This window comes from Schistosoma mansoni, chromosome W (genome assembly GCF_000237925.1).
Source record: "Schistosoma mansoni strain Puerto Rico chromosome W, complete genome".
NCBI lineage: Eukaryota > Metazoa > Platyhelminthes > Trematoda > Strigeidida > Schistosomatidae > Schistosoma > Schistosoma mansoni.
Genome location: NC_031502.1, coordinates 41,789,975 through 41,805,250, shown reverse-complemented (window position 1 = coordinate 41,805,250; position 15,276 = coordinate 41,789,975). Strand labels below are relative to the sequence as shown.

The window sequence follows — 15,276 nt, the reverse complement described above, 5'->3', positions numbered from 1 at the left end:
AGATGGGTAGAACACTTTGAGGAACTCTTGAAAAGACCAGCTCCATTGGATTGACCAAACGTCGAAACAGCGCACACAGACCTTCCTATGACTGTTACTTCACCAACGATCAGAGAAATCAGGATAGCCATCAGACAAATCAGGAGTGGGAAAGCAGCAGGACCTGACAATATACCACCAACTGCAAATATGCTCCACGTTCTACTCAGGAAGAGTGGTTGAGAAAATCGTCAACATCATCCGGAATTCACACGACGGACTACACTGCAAAGACTACACTTGCATGAAGGACAACTGACAGATGCATTTCAGTTGAAGATTTGTGTCAGGTAAGGCTGCTTGCTCTCACCCTTTCCCCTTCATTTAATAGTTAATTGGATTCTGAAGACCTTCAAATTTCAAGAAAGCACGGAACACAGTGGAGAGCTTTGATGCAACCAGACGATTTGAACTTTGCAGATGACCTAGCCTTTCTGTCTCATTCACACCAATAAATGCCGGCCAATACAACCAGTGTAGCAGAAGTCTCTGCATCAATAGGCCTCAACAAACACAAAGGAAAAAGCAACATCCTCAAGTACAACACGGAGAACACCAACCCAGTCACAATTAATGGAGAAACTCTGGAAGAGGTGGAGACTTACACGCACTCATCTGGGCAGCATCATAGATGAACAAGGAGGATCCGATGCAGACGTAAAGGAAAGGGTTGGTAAAGCAAATACATCATTCCTACAGTTGAAGAACAAGTAGAACTCAAAACGACTGTCAACCAATATCAAAGTCACAATCTTCAATACGAACACCAAGACAGTTTTACTCTATGGAGCTGAAACTTAGAGAACTGTTACAATTATCATCAAAAAGGTATAAGTACTCATAAACAATTGTCTATGCAAGACACTCAATGTTCGTTGACCGGATGCCATCTGCAACAACCTACTGTTGGAGAGAACAAACCATCTTCCAAATGAAGAGGAAATTATGAAGAGATGTTGGAAGAGGATAGAACGTACATTGAGTAAATCATTGAAATGAATCACGAAGCAAGCCCTAACTTGGAATCCTGATAGTAAATAGGGGAGAGGAAGTTCATAGGACACACCGTGTAGAGAATTGGAAGCGGACATCTAAAGGATGAACAGCAACTAGGGACAACTGGAAAGGATTATCCAGGACAGGATTGCATGGAGAATTCTGGTGGGCGGCCTAAGCTCCTCGGCGAGTGGCGACATGAATAAGTTATTTAGTGATCATTCTTTCGTCCCATCTACTGGAGGAATACCATATACATAAATTTTAAGCTATACTTTTAAGGTACAGAATACTTCTAAGGCAGTTTGTGTACTGTGATCGGACTATACATATAAAGTAGATGGTATGCCAGCTTACTTACTTACTTACTTACTTACGCCTGTTACTCCTCGTCGAGGAGCATAGGCCGCTCACCAGCATTCTCCATCCAACTCTGTCCTGAGCCTTCCTTTCCAGTTTATTCCAATTTCTATTCATTCTTCTCATATCTGCTTCTGTTTCCCGGTGTAATGTGCTCTTTGTCCTTCTTCTTTTCCGCTTCCCTTCCGGATTCCAAGTAAGGGATTGCCTCGTGATGCACATTGGTGATTTCCTTAATGTATGTCCGATCCACTTCCAACGTCTTTTCTCAATTTCCTCTTCAGCTGGAAGCTGGTTTGTCCTCTCCCATAAAACGCTATTGCTGATAGTATCCAGCCAATGGATGTTGAGTATTTTGCGTAGACAACTGTTTATAAATACTTGTATCTTCCTGATGATGGCCGTAGTAGTTCTCCACGTTTCAGATCCGTACAATAGGACTGTCTTGACGTCCGTATTGAGGATTCTGACTTTGAAATCAATTGACAGTTGTTTGGAGTTCCATATGTTGTTCGATTGTTAAAATGTGGTCCTTGCTTTGCCAATCCTCGCCTTTACATCTGCATCCGATCCTCCTTGTTTATCAACGATGCTTTCCAGATACATGAATGTTTCCACACCTCCCAGAGTTTCGCCATGAAGTATGATTGGGTTGGTATTCTCCGTGTTGCATTTGAGAATCTTGCTTTTTCCTTTGTGAATGTGGAGACCTATCAATTCAGAGGCTGCTGCTACATTTGCTGTCTTCGTCTGCATTTGTCTGTGTGTATGAGATAGGAAGACTAGGTCATCTGCGAAGTCCAAATCATCTAATTGATTCTGAGCTGTCCATTGTATTCCGTATTTCCCCTCAGATGTCGAATTCTTCATAATCCAGTCAACCACTAGAAGGAAGAGGAATGGGGAGAGTAGATAGCCTTGTTTGGCTCCGGTCCTTACTGAAAATGCATCTGTCAGCTGTCCTCCATGCACCACTTTGCACTGTAGTTCATCGTATGAGTTTTGGATAATTTTGACAGTTTTTTCAGGAACTACATAGTGTCGAAGAAGTTTCCATAATGTTCTCCTGTCCACACTGTCAAACGCCTTATCATAGTCAATGAAGTTGACGTATAGTGATGAGTTCCACTCAACTGATTGTTCCACGATGATCCGTAGTGTCACAATCTGGTCTGTGCACGACCTATCCTTACGGAATCCAGCCTGTTGATCTCGAAGTTAGGCATCTACTGCGTTTTTCATCCGGTTCAGTAACACTCTGTTGAAAACTTTTCCTGGCACTGATAACAAACTGATGCCTCTGTAATTCTCACATTTGCTCAGATCTCCCTTCCTTGGTATCTTGATGAGGTATCCTTCTTTCCAGTCCATTGGCACTTGTTCCTCTTCCCAAATCTTCTTGAATAGAAGGTGAGGCATGTTTGCAGTTACTTCAATGTCTGACTTCAGTGCTTCTGCTGGTATATTGTCAGGTCCTGTCGCCTTCCCACTTTTGATTTGTCTGATGGCCATCTTGACTTCTTCGATCGTTGGTGGAGTGACAGTTATAGGAAGGTCAATGTGGGCTGCTTCGATGTTCGGTGGATTTAATGGGGCTGATCTATTCAGCGGTTCCTCGAAGTATTCTGCCCATCTTTTCCTCTGTTCTTGAATCTCAGTGATTGTCTTTCCTTTTTTGTCCTTGACTGGTTTCTCTGATTTACTATTATTTACCTGCTAGTTTCTTCGTTATATCATATAGTTGTCTCATATTCCTTTCCTTTGCAGCTTTTTCCGCCGTCGTTGCTAGTTCTCCCTTGTATTTCTGCTTGTCGGCTTTAATGCTTTCCTTCACTTCCCTGTTTGCTTCTGCGTACTCTGCTTGAGCATTGACTTTCTCTGCTCGTGTTCGACTGTTGTTAATTGCTGTCTTCTTGTTCTTTTTTCTTGAATCCAGTCCAGGGTTCCATAGATATACATTCCATACGATGATGCCTCTTTAGGCCCAGAACATCCTGACACGTTGAAGTTAGTGCTTCTTTTATCCCTTTCCAGTTGTCCTCCAAAGTAGTTTCTTGTTCTTTCAATAGATCCTGTAGAGCTTGGAACCTGTTGTTGAGAGTTATCTTGAATTCGTGGAGCTTGTCAATATCTCGAAGGAAGGCTGTATTGAACCTTTGTAGTGCTGTTTGTTCAGTTGTCCAGTGTTTCTTTAGCTTCAGTCTCATCTTGGCCACAACCAGGTGGTGATCTGAAGCTATGTCAGCTCCTCTCCGGGTTCTCACATCTTCTAATGACATTGTGAATTTTTTTACTGATTCAAATATGATCTATCTGGTTCTCTGTGGTGTGGTCCGGTGAGATCCATGTAGCTTTGTGTATGCGTTTGTGTGGAAATATTGTTCCGCCTATAACCAATTTGTTGAATGCACATAGGTTTGCAAGTCTCTCCCCATTTTCATTTCTCTCTCCTAGTCCATGTCGTCCAATTACATCTTCATATACTGTGTTGTCCACTCCAACTTTAGCATTTAGATCTCCCATCAGGATTGTGAGGTCCTTTCGTGAGCACTTCTCTATAATTGATTGCAGCCTTTCATAGAACTGATCTTTATCATCGTCGCTGCTATCATTGGTGGGTACATAACATTGGATAACATTCATTGTGATCCCTTGCTTCATTGTTCTGAATGATGCTTTTATTATCCTGGGTCCATGAGATTCCCATCCCACAAGTGCATTTTGTGCTTCTTTGGACAGCATTAGAGCAACTCCCTGAGTGTGTGGAGCATTTTCCCCTTCGTGACCGGAGTACAGCAGCATCTCTCCTGTACCTAGCCTTTGTTGTCCAGTTTGTGTCCAATGGGTTTCGCTGATTCCGAGTACTGCCAAGTTGTATCTTCTCATTTCCATTGCTATTTGACTGGTCTTTCCTGTCTCCCACATTGTCCGGACGTTCCATGTACCTATAAATAGTGTTGCTCTGGTTGTTGGAAGGTGCATCGGCCTCGTGACTTCCGAAAAATTTCGGCTTTCATCATGAGACGTCATAATTATTCCTTCGACTCCCAGGGCAGAGTTTAAATGGTTTGAATTATTTCTTCTGGTTAGCGTTATTTTAGCGAGTTAGCTTTTCTACGGGATGGGGTCGCTAACCCCATGCCCAACCCTCCACCTTTACCCGGGCTTGGGACCGGCAGTAACTCTAGAAGAGCTACAGGCGGAGTTGGTATACCATTCTAGCTGGCATTCGAAAAAGTGGAAGTGATGGTGTGTTTTTCATCTCTTAAACTATTTACAATATCACTCTATACAGCGTTTTACCCTACTACATGGAAAACTACACTTATCACTTCTAAAATTCATTCAGCATCCTCAGCAAATGCGTTTGTGTAGCCCTGGTCATGCAACACACTTCTGGTAGACTACATGAACGATAAAACCCTAAAACGAGACAGTAGACATCTCGTCCCTGTCTTATTCTTAGACCTAGAGAAAGTTTTTCATAGGGCCAAACTGAAGCCCTTTGAAATCGTTAACTGGCTATCATCGTGGTTTGTTTCATTGTAACCAAACAAAAACAACCTATTGTGTCGTTGAATAAAAACAAATGGTAAAGTACAGCCACCCTCTCCTATCACCGAAACCAATTAGTGATGGAGTTATCCAGGGGATTGTATCAGGCCCACTCTTGTTTCTCATGTATGTTAATGATATATCTGAAGTCATAAGATTTGGCAGACCATACTATACATTGATAATCTTAAGTGAAAATATATTCCGGATTCGAAGTGATCTGGATAACCTGTCTATTTGGAGCGAAAAATGGCAGTTGCCATTTAACCATAGCAAGTATGGAATCACGTATTGTGGGAAACATCCACATGAACTACTACAATACTTAAATAAAAATAGAGTTCAGACACTCAAAGCATTTACTTCCTTCTGCAGAGTACTGATTCTATCATCTACCGTCACGCTGTGTGATTGAGGGTCTGCTTGCTTTGCTCTTTCGTATATTCTATCAGCTATTTTTGCTATGTCGTCTATGTCGGTGTCGGTATCTCCAAAGGCTAGGATTTGCTGTACATTGGGCGGGAGTTGGCGAAGCCACAGTTGATAAAACAAGCTATTGTCTATTTTTCTATCGCCCAGTAGACTTTTCATATAATTTTTAGTCGTGATGGAGTTCTATCCCCCATTTGTACTTGGTTAAGAAGCTGTTCAACAGCTTGTTGGTCACTTAGAGAGACAGTTTTAATTACTGCTTGCTTTAACACGTCGTATGGCCTCTCAATGTCCGGTTCAGATAACGCCTCTCGTACGCTATCTGCTACTTCGAATATGAGGAGTGTGCTTGTGAGGCCACATTTATCTCTTTGCAAGTTGATGCGGTTAGCCAGAAAATAATTTTCGAGTCTAATAAACCACAGCTGCGAGTCAGTGACCTTAAAAGAGGAGATAGGAAGATTAAGAGTCCTCACACACAGGGTTTGCTGTAAAATTGACATAGTATTTTCGACAGACATGTTCACAAAAAAATTTTAGTAGTACACGAATATAATGTAAATGTCACGAGGAAAAAATGGACAAACAAATACAATGATAATAACAAATGGTACAACTTAAAACGTAGAACAGACTTACTAAATCGCACCAATATATCAATTGTTTGTGAATAATCGTTATTTATTATGATTATTATCGTTGCGTTCAGTAATGTTTGTACGATAACGTACGTGTAATTAAAATAGTGATATAATAAATCTACACTTATGATTATAATCCATATAATAATCCGATTTGAGAGGAAGCGCGTTGAATTTTCGGAATTAGATTATATCGTCGAAAATTGTTCTGATTTAGTATGTTGAGGTTACTAGTTCTGCTTCGCGTTCGTAAGTCAGGATCGTCAATTCTGTAGTGCAATGCTTCGCTAATCGTTCACCTCGATAACCGTTATGATACAAATCAGAAGGCAAAGCGAAGCCGCATCTGCCGTTTATTACCAAATAACACAGGCCGGAAAGCTACAAACACATGAGTAAATATTAGCAAGCAAGTGCGAGCAATCACATAGGCAAATTTATAGTCAAATTGAATAAGAGCACAGCAAAACAAAAGCTGATAATAGGATTTGCATGCATGCATATGTGGGGAGGAGGATGAGTCATCAAATGATATTGAAGCAATCAACATTTTGGCTAGTGTCATGCTGTCTAGTGGTCATAATAGTATGAAAAATATGCAAATTGTTACTATCCAAATGACAATATCTGTTAAGTAAGATAATAGAAGAGCCTAGCCAAAATTAACCATAATCGAAATTGGATTTAGGATGGTTGCTGTAAGTTAACTACATAGAAGCGTGATATGCTGAATGGATATCCAACCCACAATACAGAAGCTTTAGCCAACTGTTTTGCTTGGATTTGGTAGAAACAGTATATTCCAACAAGGTGTGTAACAGAGCTTGGACTAAAGCAATGTTAAAACATACCACAAGCACAAGAGAGCCTGATTGCAGATTCGACGACTCGTTGGCCACGTAATCAGAGGTTAGGACTACTCTTAAGTTCTCCAGCTTCTGAACATTGTTTTCCAATGACGCCAAGAGCTAAGGACTTTAAACAAACAAAAGTTTTACATCGGGACCGCATTCATTATTATATTGTCGGACATATCATTAACGCTTAATGTATTCACTCTCTACAGGAATAAGTGGCATCAGTCTTGGAGTACACAGAACATACCACAGTCAAGCAACTGAGCACATTCAGTGGACTGGTGAAATTTTCCGAGAGTACTTACAAACTAAGCGTCTCTCATGAGTCCCATAACGGACCAGCTTCCGGAAATTCAAACTCATCAGATTGGACGAAGACTCTAGGAAAATGTTTATCTCAGTAACAAACACTTTTTCCATGTCAATTATAGTTACAGACCTCAACACCAAAGCACCAAATAGCATCGACGTACACACACAAGTAGGGGTTCAAATTAGTCTTACGGTTATTTACGGACAAGAGCGTTTCGGAGTTATCAATAACTACGAAGAATATTTCAGACAGCAGAAATTCGAAACCAAGTGTTTGGGTAGGGGACGATTTGATATAAAGTTACAAATTTAAACGTACTTCACTATCCAAACAAATATTACCATCCAGTGATTCAAACAATACTTGTTGAACAGGCCCAAATAATCCAATTCAAATTACATTCAGTAGAGAAGATGATACGGGACATAATGTAATTACCAGTCTCAACAAACAAACGCTTCTATTAACACAAGAATATTATTGTATTATCTCTGGATAGACGACGTACAGTTTGTAAGCAAGGACGACTATACTGCGCGGCAGTTCGTTCTGTTCTACTCTACTGAGGTTTAGTAGGGTAATTGGCGTCCCAGGTCAAGTTGCGAAGCAACAAAAGAGCCGATTTGTACACTACAAAACAGAGGAAGCTAAATAAACGCTTCTGGCATTTATTTCACGAATTTACTACAGCCAAAACGACGCAAATACGAGAAAACCTGATATTCGTGCAACCCAGAGGACAACCAACCGACCCTCAACAAATCAAATACGGAATGACCGCCTCGTGTCAGGCCGCTCAAGGTCGCAAAAAGGAAACGGCGGGCAGATTTGAAGATGCACTGACTTACCTTGCCTACTGATGCGAAACATGGCCATTAAGGGTAGAAGACACTCGTAAGTTCTTAGTATTCGATAATAGATATCTCAGAGACATCGCATCTGCTGGGTTCACCACGTAAGTAACAGTAAGGTTGGACGCAGGTTATTAGGGAATGATGGTAAATAAATTGATGAGGTTAAAAATCTTCATCGACTGAGATGGTTGGGCCACGTGTTACGTATGCCTAAACACCGATTACCACGACGCGCAATGCTAAATAGTGTTGAAGAAGGTTGGAAGGAAGTTACTTACTTGCTTACACCTGTTACCCCTCGTCAAGGAGCATTGGTCGCCCACCAGAATTCTCCATGCAATCCTGTCCTGGATAATCCTTTCCAGTTGTCCCTAGTTGCTGTTCATCCTTTAGATGTCCGCTTCCAATTCTCTACACGGTGTGTCCTATGAACTTCCTCTCCCCTATTTACTATCAGGATTCCAAGTTAGGGCTTGCTTCGTGATTCATTTCAATGATTTACTCAATGTACGTTCTATCCTCTTCCAACATCTCTTCATAATTTCCTCTTCATTTGGAAGATGGTTTGTTCTCTCCAACAGTAGGTTGTTGCAGATGGCATCCGGTCAACGAACATTGAGTGTCTTGCATAGACAATTGTTTATGAGTACTTGTACCTTTTTGATGATAATTGTAACAGTTCTCTAAGTTTCAGCTCCATAGAGTAAAACTGTCTTGGTGTTCGTATTGAAGATTGTGACTTTGATATTGGTTGACAGTCGTTTTGAGTTCTACTTGTTCTTCAACTGTAGGAATGATGTATTTGCTTTACCAACCCTTTCCTTTACGTCTGCATCGGATCCTCCTTGTTCATCTATGATGCTGCCCAGATGAGTGCGTGTAAGTCTCCACCTCTTCCAGAGTTTCTCCATTAATTGTGACTGGGTTGGTGTTCTCCGTGTTGTACTTGAGGATGTTGCTTTTTCCTTTGTGTTTGTTGAGGCCTATTGATGCAGAGACTTCTGCTACACTGGTTGTATTGGCCGGCATTTATTGGTGTGAATGAGACAGAAAGGCTAGGTCATCTGCAAAGTTCAAATCGTCTGGTTGCATCAAAGCTCTCCACTGTGTTCCGTGCTTTCTTGAAATTTGAAGGTCTTCAGAATCCAATTAACTATTAAATGAAGGGGAAAGGGTGAGAGCAAGCAGCCTTACCTGACACAAATCTTCAACTGAAATGCATCTGTCAGTTGTCCTTCATGCAAGTGTAGTCTTTGCAGTGTAGTCCGTCGTGTGAATTCCGGATGATGTCTATTTTCTCAGGTACTTTTTTCATTGATTTATTTGATCATAAATATTGGTACAGAGGCATTGAATGCGTGTGCGCCATACGTCACTTAATTTGGGTGTTAGCTGTGATACTGTTTAAGTGCCTAGAGCGAAGCTGCCGGTTTTCTGAGGGGGCCACGCCTGGAGCCTTCGACCTTAATGTCAGTTCCATGAAGCACTGGAGCATCGTTAAAAGATGCAGTCTCATGGTAGCCTGTAGACAATAATTGGTTTATACATGATTTTTCCTTCAGCATGCTGGAGCCCATGTGCACCACTGGTTTCGAATCACGATTTTTCAACTTCCATAGGTGAAATTACCGTGTCCATCAACGCACATAAGGCGACAAGCATAAGCTTTTCGTCCTCACAACTCAGTGAAGAATACCCGCGCCGCTAGAACACAGCGAGCGCGACTTCCCTGGCACTGACTGTACGAGAGTATATAAGGGCTTTGTAACCTAGATACGATTCTGGTGTGAGATGCGCTATCCGAAGATTGTGTTCATTTCTAGTTTTTCAAAGACACTTGGCTGTGTTGCAGTTTGAGTGTATGCGTCAGCCAGTCAGTCAGCGACAACGTAGGACCAGGCACATATATGCATCGGTCCAAGTTGCCATACCTCGTTAGCACAACAAGATGAACACTGGATTCATAGAAGTAATTAATTTAGTGGTGGTAGTATATAAAGAAAGGTTGTATATAAGGATATAGTATAGGAAGGAAAAAAGTTATGAAGCAATTTTAATCTCAAGGTTTAAGGGAAGATGAAGAGTGTATACACCTACGCCATTTTCATCGATTCTGAGCCATGTCACCCAGAGTCTCCAACCATTTATTACGATAGTCACGTGGACCCCAACCAGGTAGTCTGCATCTGCCAACATGGCTCAGACTAGAAGTTCGTGACTTCAAGCACTGATGCCACGTTTTGGTTTGGCCGCCCCTAACTCTCTTCCAACCATCCCCTACACTAGTCAGCATTGCGCGTCGTGGTAATCGGTGTTCAGGCATACGTAACACATGGCCCAACCATCTCAGTCGATGAAGATTCATCAACTTATCTACCATCATTCCCTAATACCCTGCGTCTAACCTCACTATTACTTACCCGGTTATCCCAGCAAATGCGAGCAATATTTCTAAGGCATCTGTGGTCAAATACTAGTAACCTACGAGTATCTTCTACTCTTAATGGCCATGTTTCGCAGCCGTAAAATAGAACAGAACGAACTGATGCGCAGTATACTCGTCCCTTAATTGATAGACGGATATCTCGTCTACGCCATAGGTGACGTAAGTTGGCAAAAGCCAAACGAGCTTTTTGAATCCGTGCAGAGATTTCGTCAGACACCAACCCATTAGGGCTGATCAGACTTCCAAGATAAGTGAAGTTGTCGACGCGTTCGACTACTTCACTCCCTATCCTTAGTTCAGGTGTTGACGCAGGCCAGTCCTGGAGTAACAATTTACATTTGGATGGGGAGAAACGCATCCCAAACATCCTGGCATTATTACTGAGTTCCAACAGAAGACTCTGCATTTTGCCAGCGTCTTCACCAAACAGGACTATGTCATCTGCGTATTCTAAGTCGCTTAGTGGTCCCCCTGGTAGAAGATCAATTCCTGAAAATTCAGTCGACGAGAGTGTTATTCGCAGCAACAGGTCTATAATGAAGTTAAACAGAAATGGAGATAGTGGACAGCCTAGACGGACACCACTTGAGGTTGTAAAATCATATGACAGTTCGCCATAAGCTCTCACTCGACTGGTAGTGTTCGAGTAAAGAGCCTTCACAAGGTTTATGTACTTCTGAGGTACAAGTTTCAATGACAGACACTGCCACAGAACCTCTCGGTCTACAGAGTCAAATGCTGCTTTTAAGTCAAGAAAAACTATCATTGTCGGACGCCGATAAGCGTGTCTGTGCTCTAAAACTTGACGAATGGTGAATATGTGGTCGATACAGCCACGACCAGGTCTGAAGCCAGCCTGATTTTCTCGTGTTTGCAGTTCACGAGTCTTAGTTAGGCGCCCGATAATTATTGAGGCTAGTATTTTAGATGCTATGTTAGTCAGACTAATCCCTCTATGGTTATCACAGGATGATTTTGGCCCCTTTTTATATATTGGGACAATCAGAGATTGTGACCAGTCGGATGGGATTACATCCGTCTCCCAGATTTTAGCCAGAATATTAGTCAACCTAATCGCTAAAATTGGACCACCATATTTAAAGACCTCTGGAGCCAATCCATCAGGACCAGCTGCTCTTCCTCGTTTCAGATTACTTATAGCCTTTTGAACTTCAAGTAGGGTCGGGGGGCCTACCTCAATGTTCCATTCAGGTTTTCTGGGAATAGTGGGTAGTTGTGCAGTAGCTGAAGGCCAGCTAAACTGCTCCTTAGAGTGTTCCGCCCATCGTTCTAAACGTTTAGGTTGAGAGCAGATAAGGGTTCCGTCTTTTTCCGAGATTGTCTCACTTACACTTGACTTCTTAATTCCGGTTTCTTTTATTAGTCTGAATAGTTGCCTGGTGTTGCCTACAGCCGCTGCCTTTTCCATCTCTTTTGCTTTCGTTGCCCACCACTGCTCACGATCGTTCCTTAGACTTTTAGTTAACCTAGATCTAATTTCTTTACGCTCTTCGTCGTGTTCAGAGCCTGATGGGATGAGTTTACGCGAATCCATCAGTGAAATAGACTTAGAAGAAATCCACTGGTTTTTTGGAGCCCTATGATTTAAATGACTAATAGATGTTACTGCTGTTTCCACAGCTGTTCGTATATCTTTCCAAGCAGCATCTGGGTCAGTCTCGTTTACAGAACTGCCTAGATGTGAACTCAGTTGTTTCTGGAATTCGCATTTGGCTTTCTCGTCCTCCAGTTCAATCCTAATGGGTCTTCTTAGTGTACTTTTCCTGCGTCCATTGAGGCGCAGACAAATGCGCGCTCGTATTAAAGCGTGATCAGAGTCTAAACAAGTATTCCAATACGAGCGACAATCTTCTATTGAGCCTCTCCAACGATGACTGATGGCAATATGGTCTATTTGAGTCCATCGTTGGTTTGGTGCAGGTGGTCGCCATGTTAGACGATGTCTCTCCTTATGCTTAAAATTAGTACTTGCTAAAAATAAACGATTGTCTGAGCATAGTTGCAACAGACGATCACCATTATCGGTTCGTTGAGCCGGAATACTAAAACACCCACCTAAATGTCTTTCTGTTTGATTTAAGCTGCCTACCTGGGCATTAAAGTCACCCGCTACGACTACTATGTCTGAGCGCTTAGCTTTCTGAAGAAGCTCAGAGAGTTTTCTGTAAAAGTCATCTTTTACTTCATCATGGCTGCAGTCAGTGGGAGCGTAGGCAGAAATGACGAAAAGGCAACGACGTGTGTCCCTATCCTTCCGAGTTCTTACGGAGCCATTTAGCCGGACAGCACACAGGCGACTGTTAACGGGGATCCATTCTAATAGTGCCTGTTCTGCCCTTGTACTTAGTGCTATGCCTACACCTGCAAGTCCGCGAGAACTAGCCAACGGGTCGCCAGATACACGGAGGGTGTATTTCGTCGGCTGTCCATTTTGGCGAGGTGAGGTCAAGTGAATGATCACACTGGGATCCTGTATGCGTGTTTCGGAGACACAGCATACATCAATGGTACGAGATTCTAGAGTTTTAGCTAAGGAGGCCTGTTGACCGATTTGGCATAGGGTACGTACGTTGAAGGCTCCAATGTGTAGTTTGGAGCGAGGTTTTAGTAGACCTGGGACAGCGTTTCGCGCACTAGAATCGTTGGCCATGGTGACACTTGAGGAGGAAACCGGAACAGGAAGTTTAGTGTTGAAAGTCAAGGTAGAAGGAATAGTAGGAAGTGAAGAAGGAGATTGATTATGAATACAGTGGTCTTGAGTGTTGTTAGAGGTATGAGGGCAGTTATCACTTCCCGGTTGCCCACACCGTGGAAGGATTCTTCTAGAGGTACCTGAAAAGGAAATTGGGTTAGAAGTGGTCTTAATGACCTGAGAGCGTGACCGCAGTGCCCAAGGGACAACTGCTTGAGGTTGGTCACACACGACCTTTTTGTGGGTAGTTTTTGTGTTAGCTCCGTTCTTCAAAAAAACCTTACCGCCGGAGACGGATGTGTGCATTTTTAGGGTCGACCTTTTCTAACCCCACCCCTCCTTGTGGGAAGGCAGCATCGCTGTCATGCTGGTTGTCTGAAGGAAACACCTTACTGCTGTCACACCTCTGTACAGTCAGCAGTACGACTTCGCCTTCGGACCTTGGGTTTGCTGCTTTTAGTCTCACCGCTCTTCAACCGACCTGTCTGGCATGGTAGGACCTCGAGGAACGATTGTTCCAGCCAGCATAGCTCGATTGCTTCATCACGATAGGCAAGCCCGACCACCACGTCAAGGTAGCAGCAACGATCGGGAAACTCTGTGTCGGAGGTGGGAATGGCTAGGTGTTTGTTGTTAGTTTATGAAAGAGCTTATTCTGTCGAGTGTAGTTGTGCAGTTATTTTTGTTCCTGAAAGCGCAGAGACGCACTAGCGTTGTCTGTCGTCGCATTGGGAACAACAGAGAAGTATGATTCCATAGTGGGTGAGATGGCAATGATGCTGTTTCAATGTGGGATTGTACAGTTGTATGGCGAATGAGATGAATTGAAGTGATCATGTGATGTGGTATTGATGATAGATTGTGTTTTTCTAGCGACGTGTTTGTTTCCGTAATAACTGTAAGAGTGTTTACTTTGTTGTTGTTGTTGTTGTTGTGTGTGTATGTGTGTGAATGACTAGGTGTTTGTTGTTAGTTTATGAAAGAGCTTATTCTGTCGAGTGTAGTTGTGCAGTTATTTTTGTTCCTGAAAGCGCAGAGACGCACTAGCGTTGTCTGTCGTCGCATTGGGAACAACAGAGAAGGATGATTCCATAGTAGGTGAGATGGCAATGATGCTGTTTCAATGTGGGATTGTACAGTTGTATGGCGAATGAGATGAATTGAAGTGATCATGTGATGTGGTATTGATGATAGATTGTGTTTTTCTAGCGACGTGTTTGTTTCCGTAATAACTGTAAGAGTGTTTACTTTGTTGTTGTTGTTGTTGTTGTTTGCCTGTATGTGTGTGAATGACTAGGTGTTTGTTGTTAGTTTATGAAAGAGCTTATTCTGTCGAGTGTAGTTGTGCAGTTATTTTTGTTCCTGAAAGCGCAGAGACGCACTAGCGTTGTCTGTCGTCGCATTGGGAACAACAGAGAAGGATGATTCCATAGTGGGTGAGATGGTAATGATGCTGTTTCAATGTGGGATTGTACAGTTGTATGGCGAATGAGATGAATTGAAGTGATCATGTGATGTGGTATTGATGATAGATTGTGTTTTTCTAGCGACGTGTTTGTTTCCGTAATAACTGTAAGAGTGTTTACTTTGTTGTTGTTGTTGTTGTTGTGTGTGTATGTGTGTGAATGACTAGGTGTTTGTTGTTAGTTTATGAAAGAGCTTATTCTGTCGAGTGTAGTTGTGCAGTTATTTTTGTTCCTGAAAGCGCAGAGACGCACTAGCGTTGTCTGTCGTCGCATTGGGAACAACAGAGAAGGATGATTCCATAGTGGGTGAGATGGCAATGATGCTGTTTCAATGTGGGATTGTACAGTTGTATGGCGAATGAGATGAATTGAAGTGATCATGTGATGTGGTATTGATGATAGATTGTGTTTTTCTAGCGACGTGTTTGTTTCCGTAATAACTGTAAGAGTGTTTACTTTGCTGGTGTTGTTGTTGGTGGGTGGGTATGGGTGAGGAAGACGAGGTTGTTTGTTGTTTGCTTAATAAGAAGAGAACACTCCGCGCCGGGTGGGGCTTGCGCGCCTTTCCTTGTTCCGAACACTAGAAGGCACTGACTCCCTTCTT

At 42.5% G+C, this 15,276-nt stretch overlaps 1 protein-coding gene across 1 annotated transcript; it reads right to left on the bottom strand.

Moving 5' to 3' along the window:
* Positions 1-13,839: 13,839 nt before the first annotated feature.
* Positions 13,840-14,043, bottom strand: Smp_203800 (uncharacterized protein; the record flags this gene model as incomplete). The annotated part of the gene is made up of 1 exon (XM_018789745.1): positions 13,840-14,043. The coding sequence occupies one exon, from the start codon at positions 14,041-14,043 to the stop codon at positions 13,840-13,842; it is 204 nt and encodes a 67-aa protein (XP_018655157.1).
* Positions 14,044-15,276: the final 1,233 nt, after the last annotated feature.